This window comes from Herpailurus yagouaroundi, unplaced genomic scaffold (assembly GCF_014898765.1).
Source record: "Herpailurus yagouaroundi ecotype Mexico unplaced genomic scaffold, PumYag 160, whole genome shotgun sequence".
NCBI lineage: Eukaryota > Metazoa > Chordata > Mammalia > Carnivora > Felidae > Herpailurus > Herpailurus yagouaroundi.
Genome location: NW_024412401.1, coordinates 52,053,348 through 52,073,581, shown reverse-complemented (window position 1 = coordinate 52,073,581; position 20,234 = coordinate 52,053,348). Strand labels below are relative to the sequence as shown.

The window sequence follows — 20,234 nt, the reverse complement described above, 5'->3', positions numbered from 1 at the left end:
GGGGGGGGGGGGGGGGGGGGGGGGGGGGCCCCCCCCCCCCCCCGCCCGCCAGGGGCAGGGTGGCCCACCTGCACATAGAGTTCTCTCAGCTCCCTCTGAAACACCGCCGGGTCTGCCGTGAGGGTCACCGGGCCAATATCTGCAGGGAAAAGAGAGGGAGGCCCAGGTAGGCTTGGATTCCCAGACGCACTGCCTCCGTGGGGTGGGGCAGCGGTTCCAAGACGTGCCACCAGGGGGGAAAGGGGGTGAAGCCTCGGCCCCAGACCACCCCCCCCACCAAAGGGAGAGAGGCTTCCAGGCCTGCCAGGATCTGACCTGGAAGGGAGGTCAGGCTACTCAGCCCCCTGCCCTGCTCCAAACCGGACCAGAACTCCAGGGGAGCACAGAGGCGAGACGGAGGGCAACCCCCACCCTGCTCAACCTCAAAACCACGGTCCCTAATCTTTTCTGAACACGGCCAGTGGGAAAGGAATTCTGGAAAGACGAAGGAACAGAGAGCTGTCCAACGCCAGGCTGATGAACAAGAATGAAATCTTCCAGAAACTCCATCCATTTATTAGCTCATTTAAATTTTTTTTTAACGTTTATTTATTTTTGAGAAACCGAGAGAGACAGAGAACGAGCAAGGGAGGAATAGAGAGAGAGGGAGACACAGAATCCGAAGCAGGCTCCAGGCTCAGAGCCGTCAGCACAGAGCCCGACGCGGGGCTCGAACCCACAGACCGCCAGATCGTGACCTGAGCCGAAGTCGGATGCTTGGCACCAACTGAGCCACCCAGGCGCCCCTGTTAGCTCATTTAAAAAGAACAGAATTCAATTACAAAGGCTGACTGCACCAAACGCAGGCGAGGACACAGGGCAACTGAAACTTCCGTCCACCGCCGGTGGGAATGCAAAAGGGTCCAACCACTTTGGAAGGCCAAAAGAACTTTCTAAAAACATCAAGCATGCACATACCATTCGATCCAGCCATTTCGCTCCCGAGAAATGAAAACATATGTCTACACCAAGACTTGTACTCAAACGTTCAGCGCGGTTGTACTCATAACAGCCCAGAACTGGAAACCGGTCCAATGTCCATCAACCAGAGAAACGGTAAACAAACTGTGGTCTCTTCGTATAATCAAATACTGCTCAGCAAGAAAACAGAACAAGCTACCAATGCAAGCAACCGCGTGATGAATCTCACAGACGTAACACCGCACGAAAGAAGCCAGACACAAAAGAGTGCGTGTTTAATGGTGCCATTTATAGAAGTTCTAAAACAGGCAGAGTTATTCCAAGGTGGAAAAAAATCAGAACGGGGGTTTTCTGGGGACTGGGGAGAGGCAAAAGGACTGTCTGGGACGGCAGAAATGTTCTATATGGTAACAGGAATGGGGGCTCCATGGGTATATGGTCTCTCCAAAGTGCAAAGCAAAGATTTGTGCATTTCAGCGTATGTAAATTTTACCTCCTAAAACCAGAGCTAAAGACAGCAACCATCACTGAGTTGGGGTGGAGGGTGGGAAGAGGTATAGATGAATGAGAGCGGTTTGGATACTTGGTGGTGGGCATATGCCGATTCATTACTCTGCTCTGCTTCCTTTGTGTGTATTCGGAATGTTCCCCCAATAAAAAGGTTTGTTTTAACAGCCATCCTTGAAAGTCACAGCTAACCTAAGACAAGGCTACCAGTGCACTGAAAACGGGGCTAGAATTCCAACTTGCCACGTAGACCCGGAATTCCAACTCACCCTATGGACGTAGGCACGATGGGGGTTTTACAAGGTTCACGGATGTCAAGTTTCTTAGGAAAGTATTTCCTCTGAGTCCTCGGTGAACTCTAATAATGGACCGTTTTTAGTTGAAGAATTCTAAGTTCTAGGCACCCCCCAAAAATTCCCACACTCATCAACCAGTCAGCAGACCTTGGTCCTTCTTAGGGAAGGAAGCCTGTGGAATCATCCGGCATTCATCCACAATTCTCAAGGGAGAGTGCGGACAGCACCTCTTCTGCCGGGCACTTTAAGAATCCGTCGTCCCCTGAGGGCCCCTGCCTCTGTGTTCTGAATGTATTCGTCATGTCCAGCAACCCTCCCTCAGCTGTTCCAGCCTTTACCAAGCCTCCCCCCTCCGCACCCCTACTTTCTGAACTCTGCGGTAACTGATTCGACCAAACCCTCAGGCTTTGCCCCCAGACAGAGCTGACTGCAATGCTGGCTCTATCCTTCAGCCGTGGGGTCCCCCAGACCTGACCTCACTGTGTCCAGCCTCAGTTTCCCCATCTGTAAAATGAGGCATATAACAACACCATCTATCCTAGCTGAGAGCCATCGTTGTAAGAATTGGTGGGGCCACGGAGGGACACCCCCACCCATGGATTCTGGTACCCAGCAAAGGCTTGGCGAACAGGAGCCAGCCCAGCCCCAACGGCCACACGACTGCCTATGCTCCAGCGTGAGGTCTCACAAAAGGCACAGGGCAAGACAGTCTTGCTCCAACACGAGGGCCTCAAACTCTAGTTTGACGGAGAAAAGTGAGTGATTTGACTCAATGTTGGTTATTGCTTTATTACGTAATAATACACGTTCGAAGTTTAAAAAAACGACACTAATTTACTAAGCACTGACTAAGGACCAGTCCACGTGCCGAGATGTTTCCAGAGCGTTAGCTCACTGAGTCCTCCCTGGCACCTGGTAGGTCTCAGTCTTACCCACATTTTATAGAGGAGAAAATGGAAGCCCAGAGAGGTTAAGTAATTTGCCCAAAGACACACAGCCAGTAAGTGGCACGGATGAGCCTAGGTCTGTACAACTCCAGACACTAAGCTGTTGAGCACTGCTCCCTGTGAACTGTCCTGATGCATGGAAAGAGAAGGGAATTCTGGGGTGCCTGGGTGGCTCAGCAGGTCAAGCGTCCGATTCTTGATTTCGGCTCAGGTCGCGACTTCATGGTTCATGAGTTCAAGCCCCACATCGGGCTCTGTGCTGAGTGCACGGAGCCTCCTTGGGATCTTCTCTCTCTCTCGCTCTCTCTCTGCCCCTCCTCCACTTATGGGTATGCTCTCTCTCTCTCTCTCTAAGTAAATAAATAAACTTAAAAACAGAAAGAAAGAGAAAGGAATTCTACCAACCAGAGACACTCATTTTGATTTTCATACATAACCTTCAAAACTTCCATGCAGATTTGTAAATATACATCTCACAATGCATGCCTACTCTTTCAGGCAGAATTTCTACTAAAGTATAAATAACATACTATTTTTAACCTGATTCTTTTCACTGAACAACGTATTTTGAGCAACCTTCCAGAAGGCCAAATGCTCAGTCCAAAATCATTTTTTAATGACTCCGAAGTATTTCCTTTGCATAAATGACCATGAGCGGACTTGCCCAATCTCACATGGCTTTGTTTCTGATGTTTAAAAAGAGTAGCGTGATCAAGAACACCTTCGGATCCATGGCATTTAAGCACCAGCTCGGCCGTCTCCGTGGCATTCGCTCCCCTAAGCAGAATTGCTGGGTCAGAGGCAAGGCCATTTGTAAAGACTTTGGAAGCAAATTCAGGAAGCTCGTAACTGTCCTCCCCAGCTCCAGACGTGCCAGCCGCTCATCCATCCACCTGCCAACGCCAGAGAGGCCGGCCTGCGCCCAGTTTGCCTCACATCGCCCCTGCTCAAGAATCCACACTGATGGGGCACCTGGGTGGCGCAGTTGGTTAAGCGTCCGACTTCAGCCAGGTCACGATCTCGCGGTCCGTGAGTTCGAGCCCCGCGTCGGGCTCTGGGCTGATGGCTCAGACCCTCCCCCGTTCATGCTCTGTCTCTCCCTGTCCCCAAAATAAATAAACGTTGAAAAAAAAATTAAAAAAAAAAAAAGAATCCACACTGACGGCTCACTGCCTGCAACCTGGGGAACAGCCCCTGGGAGCCCAGGGCTGACTCTGGCTGGCCCCGCCCACCCCATGGTGGTCTAGGGACAGCAGCTGCCCCGACAGCCCCAGCGTTGGGCCAGCACTAGGCTGACCACCTTCTCTTCCATTTGCGGCAACATAAGAATAAAGTTGGCGACGTGAGTTATGGTAAATGTAACAGCAGTTGGAAGGGCTTCCCCGTTATTGTAACATCTATGCACTTCCTCCCTGGGGGGTGGGAGGGGGGTTGAGGATCACCCTCTCTCATCGAGGGACAATGATTGTTCAGGGAGCTGATTCTGTTCACGGTTCTACTTGGCAAGATCAAAAGTTGGTCACCCCTGTCAACTCCTTCTGCTTTTCTTTCGTTTTAGCTTTTTTATTTTTATTTTATTTTATTTTTTACAATTTTACCGGATTGAGAAACCCAAAGTGGGGGGGGGGGCCTACGGTGGAGGGGGGTAGGATGCCAGAACCTACCATCTAAGGTCTAGCCTTCCACGACCAAGGCTGTTCTAGGAGAGTCTGCGCTCTGGGAGAGAGGAAGATTCTTCTGGAAGATTCGTCCTGATTCCCCCACACCCCTCAGCAATGCTCAGTGACATCCTCTCCTTACATCCCAAGCACTGGGCCAGCACATGAGGAGTGCCAGGGACCGTGTGGCTAACACAGACTTGGAAAATTTCAGGAGCCAGGGAGGCTTCTCCGAGTTCACTGGAAAGCCCTGGAAAGGATTTTCAGGTTGGCCTCTGTGTTAGTTTCCTACTGCTGCTTTAATAAATCACTACAAACTCAGTGTCTTAAAACAACACACATCATTTCTGGAGGTCAGAAGTGCTAAAGTTAAGGTATCAGCAGGGCCACGTCCCTTCTGGAGGCTCTAAAGGAAAATTTGCTTCCTTGATTTTTCCAGCTTTTAGAGGCCGCCTGCGTTCTCGGGACCGTGGCCCCTCCTACATCTTCAAAGCCCCTCTCTCTCCCGTCTGCTTCTCTGCAGCATCTCCTTCTGTGACCCTGATCTCCTGCTTCCCTCTTACAAGGAGGCTTGTGAGTACAATGAGGCCACCTAGATAATCTGGGATAATCTCTCCATGTCAAGATTCCTACCTTAACTACACGTGCGAGGCCCCTTTGCTTGTGTCAAGTAATGGATTTACAGGTTCTGTGGGTTACAGAAATAACCATCTATCCTGCCTCCCACAGCCTCCATCATCCCGTCTCCAGCAAGAACAGACTTGGGAACAAACAACTTGACCGGGGGTGCCTGGGTGGCTTGGTCGGTTAAGCGTCACTTCAGCTTAGGTCACGATCTCGCGGTCCGTGAGTTCGAGCCCCGCGTCGGGCTCTGGGCTGATGGCTCAGAGCCTGGAGCCTGCTTCCGATTCTGGGTCTCCCTCTCTCTGTGTCCTTCCCCCACTCATACTCTGACCCTCTCTCTCAAAAATAAATAAACATTTTAAAAAATTGTAATAAAAAAACAAATAAAACCAATTTGACCACAAACCTATGTGCCAAACCTAACAAGGTTGAAGATAAAGAGATCTAAAACTCCCATCTTCTTAAAGACGGAGAAACCAGGGGCGCCTGGGTGGCGCAGTCGGTTAAGTGTCCGACTTCAGCCAGGTCACGATCTCGCGGTCCGGGAGTTCGAGCCCCGCGTCAGGCTCTGGGCTGATGGCTCGGAGCCTGGAGCCTGTTTCCGATTCTGTGTCTCCCTCTCTCTCTGCCCCTCCCCCGTTCATGCTCTGTCTCTCTCTGTCCCAAAAATAAATAAACGTTGAAAAAAAAATTAAAAAAAAAAAAAAAAAAAAGACGGAGAAACTGAAGTCCAGAGAGGAGACGGGAGTCCTTCAAGGTCAGCTGGGAAGATCTGGTGCAAGAATGACGGGATATTCCCCCACAGACGGTGACCCCTTCTTCTGTTCTCCACTGCGGGCCTCCAGCCGAGCTCAGCGCCTGGCCCGCGGTAAGCGCTCAACAAACCCGGTTCAAATAAGTAACTGAATAAACGCATCGGTGAACTCCAAATCGCTTGAGCAGCCCCAGGTCGAAACAAAGTTTCACTTACCTTTGTAACCTGTGTCCCAGAACAAGGCCAGGCATACGATCAACACACAGCAAACATGTGCCGAATCCCAGACCCTCCCCCTACAACAGGCTGGCTGCCCGTCTCCCAGGGAAACAAATACAAAATGAAGCAGGGAACGAATGTGGTTATTTGGGGCATGCAGAGGAGTTGGCCGTACTGAGACAGGGTTGGCCAGACGGACAAAAGTGTCCGTGATTGCTCTCAAGACGGAGGGCACGACCCCAGCTAAGATGGAAGGCAAAAGGTTTTGTTTTATTTTTCATATGTATTTTTGAGAGAAAGAGAGACAGAGTATGAGCAGGGGAGGAGCAGAGAGAGAGGGAGACACAGAATCCGAAGCAGGCTCCAGGCTCTGAGCTGTGAGCACAGAGCCCCACGCGGGGCTCGAACCCACAGACCGTGAGATCATGACCTGAGCCGAAGTCGGACACTTAACCGACGGAGCCACCCAGGCGCCCCAGAAGGCAACAGTTTTTTAAATGCCTGCCTTGGGGCGCCTGGGTGGCGCAGTCGGTTAGGCGTCCGACTTCAGCCAGGTCACGATCTCGCAGTCTGTGAGTTCGAGCCCCGCGTCGGGCTCTGGGCTGATGGCTCAGAGCTTGGAGCCTGTTTCCAATTCTGTGTCTCCCTCTCTCTCTGCCCCTCCCCCGTTCATGCTCTGTCTCTCTCTGTCCCAAAAATAAATAAACGTTGAAAAAAAAAATTTTTTTAAATGCCTGCCTCAACATCTGAATCAAGAACGCTCTCAGGAGAGCACACACACACACACACACACATGCACACACGCACGCAAAACCTGGGATTTCTTCCTTTTACTGAAGAGATAATCCCCAAACCGGCTCCGGGCACAGGGTGTTACTGAAGGTCCCAACACCCTACGGCAGCGCTGGCTTCCCAGATGCCAAGAAGGGGCTGGGGGGCTGGAGGTCTCCTTGCCACCTGGTCTCCCCGCCACCCTCCCTTCCGCAGTGGCAGGCAGAAAGAGAGAGGCCTTCTTGTCGTTAATTCACGCTGGCCTCTAGCTTTCATCTGTCATTCCTGGGACGACCGGCTGTACCTCATCACTGAAATCATCCTGAAACCCCACCAGGACCGGGTGCTCTCAGCAGGATGACCATTTGAAAACCCATCTTCCAGCGGGACAGACTGAGGTACCAGGACAGGGCGGGAGAGGGCAAGCCACCTGACACGTCCCCATATGAGTTTACCCACTGAAAGGGGTCTCGCGAGCCTCCCCATCTCCTTCCTTCACCCTGTCCAGGCAGGGCTGGCTCTGGACTAAAAGCTCTCATCACCCCACCTCTTAGCATGCTGGCCTGGCTAGCATGATATTGCTAATTTGAGCTCAGTTCTCATAATAAATATCTCCCCGCAACCACGGAGGATACCAAGACTTAGAGAGGAGACAACGCCCTCAGTGAAGGTCAAACAGCTGGTAAGCGATAGTTAACGTCTGTGCTAGTGTCCTGGGGCCACCGTAAGAGACCACCACAAACTCAGTAGCTTTTAACAACAGAACTATTTCCCATCTTGCAGTTCTTGAAGCCAGCAGTCCACAGTCCGGGTGTCGGCAGGGCCGTGCTCGCTCTGAAGGCAACACCAGCAACGCTCGGCGTTCCTTGGCTGGGAAAGCGCTCGGGCCCTGCCCCCGCTGTCACAGGGCTTTCTCCCTGTGCTGTCCCTGTGTCTCTCCTTCTTATGAGGGCATCGATCGTGTTGGATAAGGGCCCACTCTACCGCGGTATGACCCCATCCTGACTCATCGCACCTGCAATGATCCTCTGTCCAAATAAGGTCGCATCCCGAGGTTCTAGGAAGGACATGAATTTGGGGGCGGGCACAACGTCCAGACCCACCTGTTCGCCCCCAAGGCCCCCTCTGCCACCGGCTGGGCTGCCTCCAAAAACAAGGGTGACGATGATGATGGGGACAGTTACCACCCTTTTAATATGTACGAAGCACCAGGTGCCGTTCTCTGCCCTGAGAAGTCAACTGTTTATTATCCCCATTTCACAGATGAGAATTTGAGGCCCAGGGAGATGAGGTGACCCCCCCCACCACCCAAGCAGTAGAGGTGGGATTCAAAGTGGGTCCATCCAGCCCCACATTCAAGGTCTCAACGACCGCCCGGCTGCAAAAATCATTAAACCCGTGACCTTGGCTCCACTCGTGCCGCCCTTGAGCATCTGAGCCCCAGAAGCCTGGCCTGGAACCATCTCTCCTCAGGCGGATTTTTTTCCACCCTGACCAGAGGAGGGTGTGGAGCCCCTGGGACACGAGAGGATCACGCACAGGATCACACCCAGGTGATGCTCCAGCCCTTTACCCAGAATCCTGTGCCCCAGTGACGTCGGTCAGGGCTCCAGCCAGGCACTGCCGGTCCGGCCTCCGAACGACCTCATGTCAAGGACTCTTCCTGGGGCCTGCCCCTCCCCCCTCCCCCTTAAAAGCAGGGTGGGAGTCCTGGGGCCAATTCTGGATTCACGCCCACCCCCTCCTCCAGCTGCAGTGACCCCGGGGTAGGGTCCCACAGTCTGCCACCATCGCGGGCACAATTTCATCCCCTCTTGGGCACACCGTCTTCCCATTTCTACCAGGCAGGGGCTGGGGAAAGTGAAGTCTAGCCTGCTAGGCTCCCCACAATTCCTGAGCCCAGGGCTGGGTGAACGCGACTCCCTTGAAAACGCCCGCAAAGGACAGACACGGTGGGGGCAGGAAACGGCTGGGCAAGTGGCACTGTCCAAAGAGCCAGTATGGCCCCAAAACCTTCCTCCACCTCCTCCTTGGTGTCCAGGAGTCCAGATCCGCACGGAGGGCCCCTCGCCCCCAACACCCAATGGAGTCGGGCTCTGCCCCGAGTGTCTGCATCAGCCAATCCCTGCCATCTTTAAGGAGACGTTCACATCCACATTCCTGGCAGCCTCAGAGCCATCATATCTGCTGTCCCCTCAGCCTGCAGTGCTCCTCCCCAGCCCGGACGGGCTCTGCCCGACCCACCCAGCACCTCTCTATCTCGGCTCAAACATCATCCATGTATCCCCACCTCTCAGAGCAGCTAAGGCCTCTCTGTGTCAGGGACCACACTGTGGTTAACGAACGTGGCCCTTTGCTGTGGGCCCTTTGCTGTGGGCCACGGCAAGCTGGAGCCCCGCCTGGCCCGTGGTCATCCTTCGAGAATTGCCTATTGAGCGAGTGAATGGGGGGATCTGTCAGGGATCCCTGGGGACCAGCCTAATGCATCAGCCCAGCCCCTTCAGGCAGCCTCCTGCCCTCAGACCCACCGCGTCCTTATCTTGCCACTTCTCCTTGGGGACGTGCCTAACCCAGCTCACAGCTCGCAGGCAGCTCAGAGCCCCCAGCCTCCAAGGTGAGAAGCACGCACGGAGGGGTGGGGGGAGGGCGGCCAGGGGTGGTGGACCGTCCCCTCAGAGCAAGAACCAATCAGATCTATTTCATGAGAGGCTGGTTAACAGCAATGGCACTCCGAGGTGACAGGAGGCTGACACCCCTCCTCCCTGAGGAAAGCTGACGGTGCGCCTGGTGACCCAGAGAAGATGCTGGAACCCACCAATGATCCAACATATGCAAGTTAAGACAGGACACCATTTCACACCCGGCAAATTAGCAAACCAGGGAAGAATGATGTCCCCCGATGCCAGCAAGGTGTGTGGGAAAAACCCAGTCTCATACTGTGCCAGGAGGGTGGGGCAGTACATTTCTGGAGGACAATCTCGTCATCGTTACCAAAACTGAAAACGCTCACGTGCCTTCACAGAGCAACGGCGTGCCTGGGATCTATCATCCGGATATGTTTGCAAACGCGTGAGTGTTTGTGGGAAAGGAGCTGGAAGCCATCTATTTCCCACAATATGGGCGCGGCTGGATACATCAAGATAGGACCCAGATAAATGAAGGTCCCTTCTGTCGCATCTTTTGGAGTCGTTAAAAACAATGAGGTGGATTTATATTTCCTGACATGGAAAGAGATCGCTGGGGTGTTGCATGGGGGAGAAAAGCAACGTGAAGAACACTATGCATCGTATGATCCCATTTTTTGTGTCATAAAAACATCAAGTGCATCTATGTGTAGGAGTGAATTACACGCACGCGTGGTCTGGAGGGATGCAAAATTATTCAAAGTCTTTGTATGCCCTGAGAGCAGTATTATCACAATATTTTATAAGCGTGTATTACTTTTACAATTCGGGGCCTGTCGGGCTCAGCTAGCAGAGCATGTGACTCTGGGTCTCAGGGTTGTTAAGTTCAAGTCCCCCATTGGATGTAGAGGTGGCCACAAAAAATAAATGAATAATTTTTTTTTTTTTAATTTGCAATTTGGAGAGAAAACTTAATAATTATAGTTATTAACTAAAAGAGCTAAGCCCTGGGGCGCCTGGGTGGCTCAGTCGGTTAATCGGTTAATCGGTTCACCAGCTCAGGTCATGATCTCGCGGTTGGTTGAGTTCCAGTCCCACATCGGGCTCTGTGCTGACAGTTCAGAGCCCAGAGCCTGCTCCAGATTCTGTGTCTCCCTCTCTCTCTGCTCTTCCCCTGTTCATGCTCTGTCTCTCTCTCTCTCTCTCAAAAATAAAATTTAAAAATTAAAAAAAAAAAGGAAAGGGTGGAATTTAACATTTATTTACAGGACACTGCAAGATATGAGATTCCACATAGAAAGAAGAAATCCACTGAGAGGAGAGCTTCATACAGGTTGTACAGTTCGGAATCGTTTGAGCATCTGACTCTTGATCTCAGCTCAGGTTTTTTTGTTGTTTTTTTTTTAAGTTTTTATTTATTTCAAGAGACAGAGAGGGCAGAGGCAGGGGAGGGGCAGAGAGAGAGGAAGAATCCCAAGCAGGATCCGCGGTCAGTGCAGAGCCCGATGTAGGGCTCACACTCACAAACTGTGAGATTGTGACCTGAGCTGAAATCAAGAGTCGGATGCTTAACCGAGGCACCCAGGTGCCCCATCGGCTCAGGTCTTGATTTCAGGGTCGTCAGTTCAAGCCCTGTGTTAGGCTCCACACTGGGCCCGTGGAGCTGACTTTAAAAAATTAATCTTAAAAATAAATAAATAGAGGGGCGCCCGGGTGGCTCAGTCGGTTGGGCGTCCGACTTCAGCTCAGGTCATGATCTCACAGTCTGTGAGTTCGAGCCCCGCGTCGGGCTCTGTGCGGACAGCTCGGAGCCTGGAGCCTGCTTCAGATTCTGCGTCTCCCTCTCTCTCTGTTCCTCCCCTGCTCATGCTCTCTCTCTGTCTCAAAAATAAATAAAAACATTAATAAAAATTTTTACAATAAATAAATAAATAAATAAATAGAGGCACCTGGGTGGTTCAGTCCATGGAGTATGCAACTCTTGAACTTGGGGTTGTGAGTTTGAGCCCTGGGCCATGTGTAGAGCTTACTTTAAAAAAAAAAAAAAAAAAAGACAAGGGGCACCCGGGTGGCTCACTCGGTTAAGAGTTCGACTTCAGCTCGGGTCGTGATCTCGCGGTTCATGAGTTCGAGCCCCGCCTCTGGCTTTGTGCGGACAGCTCGGAGCCCAGAGCCTGCTTCGGAGTCTGTGTCTCCCTCTCTCTCTGCCCCTCCCCTGCTCACGCTCTCTCTCTCTCTCTCTCTCTCTCTCTCAAAAATAAACATTAAAGTTGCTTTTAAATAAACAAAAGAGCTAAGCCCTGATGCCAACACTTGACAGAGGGCACAAAGAAAGAATGTCACTTACTGATCTGAGCTGAAACAGAATGCAAAACTCCCCAATGAGACACTGGCAAATGGAATCCAGCTGTGTATGAAAGAATAATCCACAACTGAGCAGGGCTTCTGGAAGGAACGTGGAAGTAGTTGGAGACGAAGGAACCATATCAATAGGTTAACAGGAAAAAGAGCTTACAAATACCTCAAACAGCCAGAAAGTCGGGGTTTTGTGTTTTGGGGTGGTTTTGTTTTGTTTTGTTTTTTACCCTTAGTAAATTAGGAATGAAAGCATCATCCTTGTTCACCTGAGGAGGAAAACCTCAAACCGAGAGCCAACGTCACATCGCAGTGCACAACCAGAGGCAAGGCGAGAATGACCACGGCCGTTGTTTGTGTATTTAGCATTGTTCTGAAAGTTCTGGGGGCGCCTGGGTGGCTCAGACCGTTAAGCGTCCGACTTCGGCCCAGGTCAGGATCTCACGGTTCATGGGTTCGAGCCCTGTATCAGGCTCTGTGCTGACAGCTCTGAGCCTGGAGCCTGCTTCCGATTCTGTGTCTTCCCCTCTCTCTGCCCCTCTCTTTGCCCCTCCCCTGCTCGTACTCTGTTTCTCTCTCTCTCTCTCTCTCTCAAAAATAAACATAAAAAATTTTTTGAAAGTTCTGGCTGAGAAAAAACAAAAGGCATTTCCAATCAGTGAAATATTTGATTGGAAAAGCAAGACAATATTATAATTTCGATAGGCAATGGAAACTTGAGCCATTACCCAAAAAATTAGAACTAGTTAAAAAAAATAATAAAACAACTTCAGCAAGAACGCTGGAAACAGAATAAATATATGAAAATGAATTGCTTTCCAACATACCAGCAATACTCATTTGCAAAAAATGTAATGGAAAAAAAAATTCCTAGTCAAAATAGTAACAAAAAACAAAATACTTAGAAATGATCTTTAAAAGAAATGGGTGGAACGTATAAGGGAGAAAAAAAAAACTATAACTCCTTACGAAAGGAAATAAATATGTGAACAAAGGAAGAGGCATGCATCCTAGATGGAAACAACCGAACATTTTAATGACGATTTTAATTTAACGACAATTTTCCCCAAATCAAGATTTCACACAATTCCAAGCAAAATCACAACATGAATTTTTTTTTTTTTTTTTTTTTTTTTTTTTTGGAAGTGGACTCAGTTCTTCTGTTTTGCCATCTGAAAGAATAAATGTTCGGGGCACCCGGGTGGCTCAGTTGGTTAAGTGACCGACTTCAGCCTAGATCATGATCTCAAGGTTCCTGAGTTCAAGCCCCACGTCGGGCTCTGTGCTGACAGCTCGGAGCCTGGAGCCTGCTTCGGATTCTGTGTCTCCCTGTCTCTCTGCCCCTCCCCTGTTCATGCTCTGTCTCTCTCTCTCTCTCTCTCTCTCTCTCTCTCAAAAATAAATCAACACTAAAAAAAAAAAAATGTAACAGAATAAATGCTCAAGAGTATTTTGAAAAGGAAGCAGATGAATAAAAAGATTACAGATCAGGGACTGACCTAAGTCGCTCTGGAAATAAGTCTGTAAGACTAAAGGCCAAAGAACTGTCCTCTGGTTAACAGGGTTGTCTCCCATGGGGTGCAAAGTAACAACGCTCCCACCACTTCTACGTACAGTGGAACTGAACAGTTCCATAAATAGTTTCATAACAGTTAAATAAACGCAAGGTGGCTGCAGGGTGGGGGGGGGGGCCAGGTTTGTCCCTGTTGGGGTCAGGGCTCATAGATCGGCAAGGGGAGAAGGCTGGAATGATCCACATGGTAACAAAATCAGAGTTGGAGGCATCGGTACGAAGTCACGCACGGCTCAGTGTAGACACAGGTAAATACTCACAGCTACAGGTATACACGCAGATTACTATACAGCGCCTATTTCTTTGCTCTGTCAGCTAATGATCTAGAAACAGTGACACCCCAGCACCGCTAGCACCCAGATCCTATTTTCTGACACCATTTGTCAATAAAAGGAGCCAGGGACTCTTGGATACATTGTTACATGCAGGATTGGAGCAGGAAATACAGAAGATGGGTCTTGAACGTCTGTAGTGCCAGAAAGTAAGAATAGTGCTTACACACACACACACACACACGCACACACGCACACACACACACACTTGCACACACACCCAAGAGCCAACAAAAGAGCTTCCAATGACCAAAGCTGGAAAAACAGAGCTACAAAAATAAAGCACCACTGGATTACAACCCGGTGCCCGCAATAAATATATAATAAATGCGAGCTATGTAAAGGATTGGCTGAGCGAATAAATGGGGAAGAAGGGATGAGGCTCCGATCCAGAATTCCAAATAATTTATGCAGATTCTCCACCCCTAACAAGGTGGCGCACAATGTCCCATGTCTTCAGTGTGGGTTGCACCTAGGGACTTTTCTTCCAAAGAGGACAGTACGGAAAGGGAGAAAAGAAAGGGTCACCTCCCAGCAGAGACAACGGACGCCTCAGCCGTGTGACCGAGGCCAACATCAACAGTGACACGTCGTATCGACAGCGTGCACCCGTGGCCGGACGCGGCGAGAATGGCACGCACGTGTGTTCTCCCTCCCACCACCCGCTCTAACCGGAGAAAAACACCAAACAAATCGCGACCGAGGGACAAAACGTCCGAGTGATCCTCATCAAGACCGTCAAGGTCATCAAAAACAAAGCCTGAGAGACTCTCACAGCCAAAGGAGCCTAAGGGGACATGGCAACTGAATATATAATGTGGGACCCTGGATGGGATTCAGAAAAAGGACATGAAGGGAAAACTGAGGAAATGTGAAGAAAGAACGGACTTTGGTTAATAACAGCACATCAGTCGGGGTGCCTGGGTGGCTCGGTTCGTGAGTTCGAGCCTGGTGTCGGGCTCTGTGCTGACAGCTCAGAGCCCGGAGCCTGTTTCGGATTCTGTGTCTCCCCCTCTCTCTCTGCCCCTCCCCCAATCATGCTCTGTCTCTCTCTCTCAAAAATATATATTTTTTAAAAAATTAAAATAATAATACATCAATCTTGGTTGGTTGGTTGTGATAAATGTACCACAGTAACGTAAGATATTATAATAGGAACAAGGAGTTGGGCATACGGGAACTTCTGTACTGTCTTCGTAAGAACTCTGTAAATCTGAAATAAAACTGCGCTAAAAATAATAAAATAAAACGGAACCATATTAAAATTAAGTTTAACTTAAAAAATTAAGATTTTTTTTTTTTTACTTTTTTAAATTATCTCTACACCCACTGTAGGGCTCAAACTCTCAACCCCAAGATCAAGAATCACATGCTCCATGGACTGAGCCCAGCCAGGTGCCCCTGAAATTTTTTTTAACCATCTACGGATGAATGGATAAAGACGATTATACATAATGGAATATTATCCGGCCATGGGAAAGGAAATTCTGCCCTTTGCCACAGCACGGATGGGCCTTGAGGGCATTATGCCAAGTGAAATAAGTCAGACCAGGAAAGATAAATGCTGTATGATCTCCCTGATGTGGGATCTGAAAAAGCCAAACTCTGCAACAGAGAGTAGAGGGGCACCTGGGTGGCTCAGTCGGTTAAGCGTCTGACGCCAGCTCAGGTCATGATCTCGCGGTTTGTGAGTTCGAGCCCCGCATCAGGCTCACGGCTGTCAGCGTGGAGCCTGCTTCAGACTCTCTCTCTCTCCTTCTCTGCCCCTCCCCTGCTCACGCCTGCTCACTCTCTCTTTCTCCCCCCTCTAAAAAAAAAAAAAATAAAAATAAAAAAAAAAAAAAAAAGAAGAAGAAGAAGAAGGTAAATGAGTTCTGGAGTTCTAACGTACAGCATGGTGATTATGGCTAATACCGTATCATATACTTGAACGTGGCCAAAGAGCAGATATTAAATGTTCTCACCACAAAAAAGAAATGGCAATTATGAACCTGAACGGAGGTGTTAGCTATCGCTATGGTGGTGATTGTTTTGCAATATACACACGCATCAAATCAACAGGTCGCATTGCCTGATGCTAACCCAACACTATGCGTCCCTTGGATCTCAGTAAAGCAGGGGGAAAAAAAGGGGTTTTCTTTTTAATGTTTATTTACTTTTGAGAGAGGGAGAGAGACAGACAGAGCACGGGGGGTGGGGGCGCAGACAGAGAAGGAGTCACAGAACCCGAAGCAGGCTCCAGACTCTGACCCGTCAGCACAGAGCCTGATGTAGGGCTCGAACCCATGAACTGTGAGATCATGACCTCAGCGGAAGTCGGACACTCAACCCACTGAGCCACCCAGGCGCCCCACTTTTTTTTTTTTTTAACAAAATGTTTATTTATTTTTGAGAGGCGGGGGAGGGCCAGAGGACCTGAAGCGGGCTCCAGGCTGACAGCAGAGAGCCCGATGAGGGGGTTCGAACTCACAAACTGTGAGATCATGACCCGAGCTGAAATCCGATGCTTAACTGACTGAGCCACCCAGGCGCCCCCAGATAAATTCTTAAGAGAGAAAGTCATGTGAGATAAGGACAGGATCCAAATAAATGGGGGGGAGGGGGGGAGAAGAAGATTGTTTGATAGAATGTACCGGAACAATTATCCCATTCTAGGAATTACGTTAGATGACTTTTACACCAACTTTTTAAAAAATTCCAGGTTGGGGCGCCTGGGTGGCGCAGTCGGTTGAGCATCCGACTTCAGCCAGGTCACGATCTCGCGGTCCGTGAGTTCGAGCCCCGCGTCGGGCTCTGGGCTGATGGCTCCGAGCCTGGAGCCTGTTTCCGATTCTGTGTCTCCCTCTCTCTCTGCCCTCCCCCGTTCATGCTCTGTCTCTCTCTGTCCCAAAAATAAATAAACGTTGAAAAAAAAAATTTTTTTTTTTTTAAATTCCAGGTTAAAGATTTAAATATAAGGAGAAAACCGATGAAAAGCAATCTAGAACATGTACCTAACTGACTTTGTGACAGAAAAGAAAATTTTTTTCTAAGCACGTAGGCAAAGAAACTACAAAGAGCAAAAGTCAATCGATTTTGCGACATACGTGTTTAAAACTCAGAACACCAGGAATCACAAATATTAAAAGGCAAGCAATCAGGAAATACACTAACCACTTAACAAAAAAACAGTTAATATTATCAATAGAAAGTCCTCACAGTGACTGATAAGGAAACCAAAATCTCGTGAACCCTTGAAAATGTAGTGAAGTTCACTAGAAATTAAAATAAGGAGATATTTTCCATCTTTTGAATTAGGGAAAAAAAAAAACGGTTTAATCTTAATTCCCAGCATTGGGGGGTAGTTGCTCTGAAACTGGCCCCTCAAAGCCTCCTGGTGCAAGTTTCAACTCCTGACACATTCTGGAAAACAATCTGAAGAGCTGCCCACCCGTTCGGTGTGTTAAAAACGGCCTAGGAATTCTGCTTCCAGAAACCAAATCCTGCAAAAAAAGCCGATCAGAGACAGAGAGACTTATTTGCACACGGGGGTGTTTTTGGCAACACGTTAATAACGAAAACCTGAAAACGAGCTAAAGTTTCAGCCAAGATGAAACCGTTACCAAAACGCTAAGTTTCTAGGATGGGAACACAGCACTTTCTTTCATTTAAAAACTTTTTAAGAAGGGGGCGCCTGGGTGGCTCCGTCAGTTAAGCGTCTGACTTCTGCTCAGGTCCTGATCTTGTGGTTCGTGGGTTCGAGCCCTGATTCGGGCTCAGCGCTGGCGGTGCGGAGCCTGCTTGGGATTCTCTCTCTCTCTCTCTCTCTCTCTCTCTCTGCTCCTCCCCCCACTCTCTCAAAATAAATAAATAAACTTAACAAAAAGAAAAAACTTGAAGAATATTTCAAAGTACAGGTCCTGGTTTGTCTCCAAACACTTGTAGTCCAGAACCACTGATATTCACCCTACAAAGACTGGCCCTCTGGGTTTAGGATGGGGGGGGGGTGGTCTCCTTTAAGAAGACCCTCTACATATGGGGGCCTTGGGGGCCCGAACAGTCAGCTAAAAGCCCTGTTTCTGAAGCTTCTCTTCCACCAGAGAGAATTCCACTGGCCGATTCAAAAGACAGCTGAACGTAAACCACCGTCTAATCCCTGGTCAGAAACCCTCGGTGGCCGCTCGCAGCCCATACAAGGAAATCGAAGTGCTCCAAACCCCCCAGTGCTCAAGTCAGAGCCGGGACCAGTCTTGCCTTTCCCACCTTCCCGTTTCACTCCTACGCTCCCAGCTGCCACACACACCTGCCCGGACATGTCAGCCACCACGCAGCCCCCCTCCAAGTACTCAGGGAGACCGCCACCCCCGCTGCATGGCCAGCACCCAGCAAGGGCCAGGCACATGGTCAAAAGCAGATAAACGCTCATGCATGTCCAAGCCCTGCTCCAACGCTGCTTCCGCAGAGAGCCTTTGGTCGGGGCCCTTCCCTGCTGACCCATCCTGGCCTGTCCCCAGCAGGATGCCTGCCCCCTTCACACTGGGGTACTCACAAAGGCTGGGCACACGGAAGGGGCTCAGTAAACGCTGGGGTGCCTAGACCTGGGGGTGTCTGTAGGGAGGGTGGTTTGGGGGAACGGGGCGGGGTATGGGGGTTTTTGTTTCATAGAGGACTCAGTGAAGGTTGGAGAAGCGCACGCACAGCTGCTCAGCTTCCAGGGAAGGGAGGAAAGGCTGGGGGGTGGTAATCATTTGGCAGCTTCCAGAAGCCTGCAGCTACAGGGAGGCAGGGAGAACAGCCCTCAGGAGCCCCAGCCTGGACCCCGGGACGCTATGTCTGGCTCCAGCAGGCTCCTATCCTGCCCTGCGATGTGACCAAGCATTTTAGAGACAAATGTGGGTCATGAATCCGAAATTACATCATCCTAGCAGGTGGTTTTGGGTAAGCCCCATCGTGTCCTGAGACTCAGTTTCTCACTTTTAAGAAAAAGGGGTAGATTGGATGATCTCTCAGCTCTTTCCAGGCGATGGCTTCTGGAAGCCCGAGAATGATCCAGAAAGGGAGTGAGAGCTTGGGGGGGGGGGGTGGATAGAGGGTGACTTAGGTCTGAGCTGAAACCCCAGGACACCCCATACCCCATGGCTTCACAACTGCCTGCCACCCGGAGGTTGGAGCTATCCTTTTAATGCTCCCAGAAATATTTTTCTAGACCCCCTGGCCTCTGGGTTTTGAGCAGCAGAGCTCCGCAGAACCCAGAACTCGTGGAAGCAGAGCCTGAGGGCTGCGTGGGGATTATATCACACCCACTGTTGCCCATTTTGCAAATCTGTGATGCTGTGGTAATTAATAAAGGCAAATCCTTCAACAACAACAACAAAAGGCTTCCTATCTCATATAGCCTTGGGCCATTGCGTATTTTCTCAGCCCAAGGCACGTTGTAGTCCAATTTTGCAAGGAATCTGCCATTTTTATTGTGTTTTTTGGCTTTATAAAGCTATCGTTCTGGATGGAAAGGTAGCTCGATGGAGAGACCTGATAAAACTGTAAAACATTAATCATAGGATAGGGGGGGGGGTGCAGATAGGTGTTCGATGCCCTCCGCCCTCCGCCCTCCCCATTCTGATGTAAATCTGAAATTTCTCATCCAAAAAATGTTGGCGAAAAAGCGGTCCCGCTGCTCAGAAGGTTAGAGCTCTGCACAGACACCGCAGTGGTTTCCCCGACCTCCCCACCGTGGGGTCTCCCAGGGACCCTTTCAAGGCCGTGCCTCTAACCCTGAGCTGAAAGTTAGGTGGCTGCAGGGGACACGGCGCGGCGCGCAGGGGGGCGTGAGAATCGGGCAGGTGGAGGCCCCCCGGAGGAGCTGCCGTTTTCGTAGGGAAAACCGAGGGCCAAACCGAGGCAGGGGTGGGTTTGTTCGCCTGCCTCTGGGGGCCCTTTTGGCCTCCGAAGCCCTTGCTGGGAGCAAAGTCTAAGAAAGGAACAAGGAAGTCAAAACGCAAACCGCGCAAAGGCTCGTCGCGTGCCAGGCCCTGGGCACGAATGCGACGTGATCAACGGCTCAGCGAGGGTTGGGGACAGTTCCCACCCGGTTTCGCTACTAAGGCAAGCGAGGCTCAGGAAGGTGAGGTCACCTGCTTAAGACCCACAGCCAAGAGGCTGGCTCTCGGTCACTAGGCCTGGGTCCGCAACCCCGCAACCCCGGAGGCGCGGGGCAGGGAGCCAGCAGGTTCCCCGGGACAGGCAAGGGGAGGCCGCCCCAGGTGCGGGGTCCGCCAGCGCGCATGTGCGGAGAGGGCGCCCCCGCCCGGCCGCCGAGCAGCGTGCGGCCCTCCAGGTGCGCCCAGGACGCGACGGCCGGCGGGGTAGGGGGTGGGGGGGATGGGTGAGCGCCCACGACCGGGCGCCCGCGGCGCGAAGGGGGTCCGCGGGGGCGCTACCTGGGTCGTGGAAGGGCACCAGCGCGTAGTTGGCGATGGCCTGGCTGCGGCGGCTCAGGCTGCTCTCCAGGATGCGTGAGGCGCCGTCGAGCACCTGCATCAGGTCGTCCCACATGGAGCCGGTGACATCGAAGACGACGGCCAGGGTGGCGTCCCCCGTGGGGAGGGGCAGCGCCGGCCCGGGCTCGCCGGCCACCG

General features: G+C 50.8%; 1 protein-coding gene across 1 annotated transcript in view; it reads right to left on the bottom strand.

Moving 5' to 3' along the window:
• The window catches only part of HMCN2 (hemicentin 2), a gene marked incomplete at its 5' end in the record, with an annotated part of 149,849 nt that extends 129,617 nt beyond the window's left edge, over positions 1–20,232 (bottom strand). The window contains 2 exons of the mRNA XM_040481195.1: positions 69–139; positions 20,037–20,232. Of these exons, the coding sequence (XP_040337129.1) occupies positions 69–139; positions 20,037–20,232 (267 nt within the window). The remainder of the gene's footprint in view (positions 1–68; positions 140–20,036) is intronic.
• Positions 20,233–20,234: the final 2 nt, after the last annotated feature.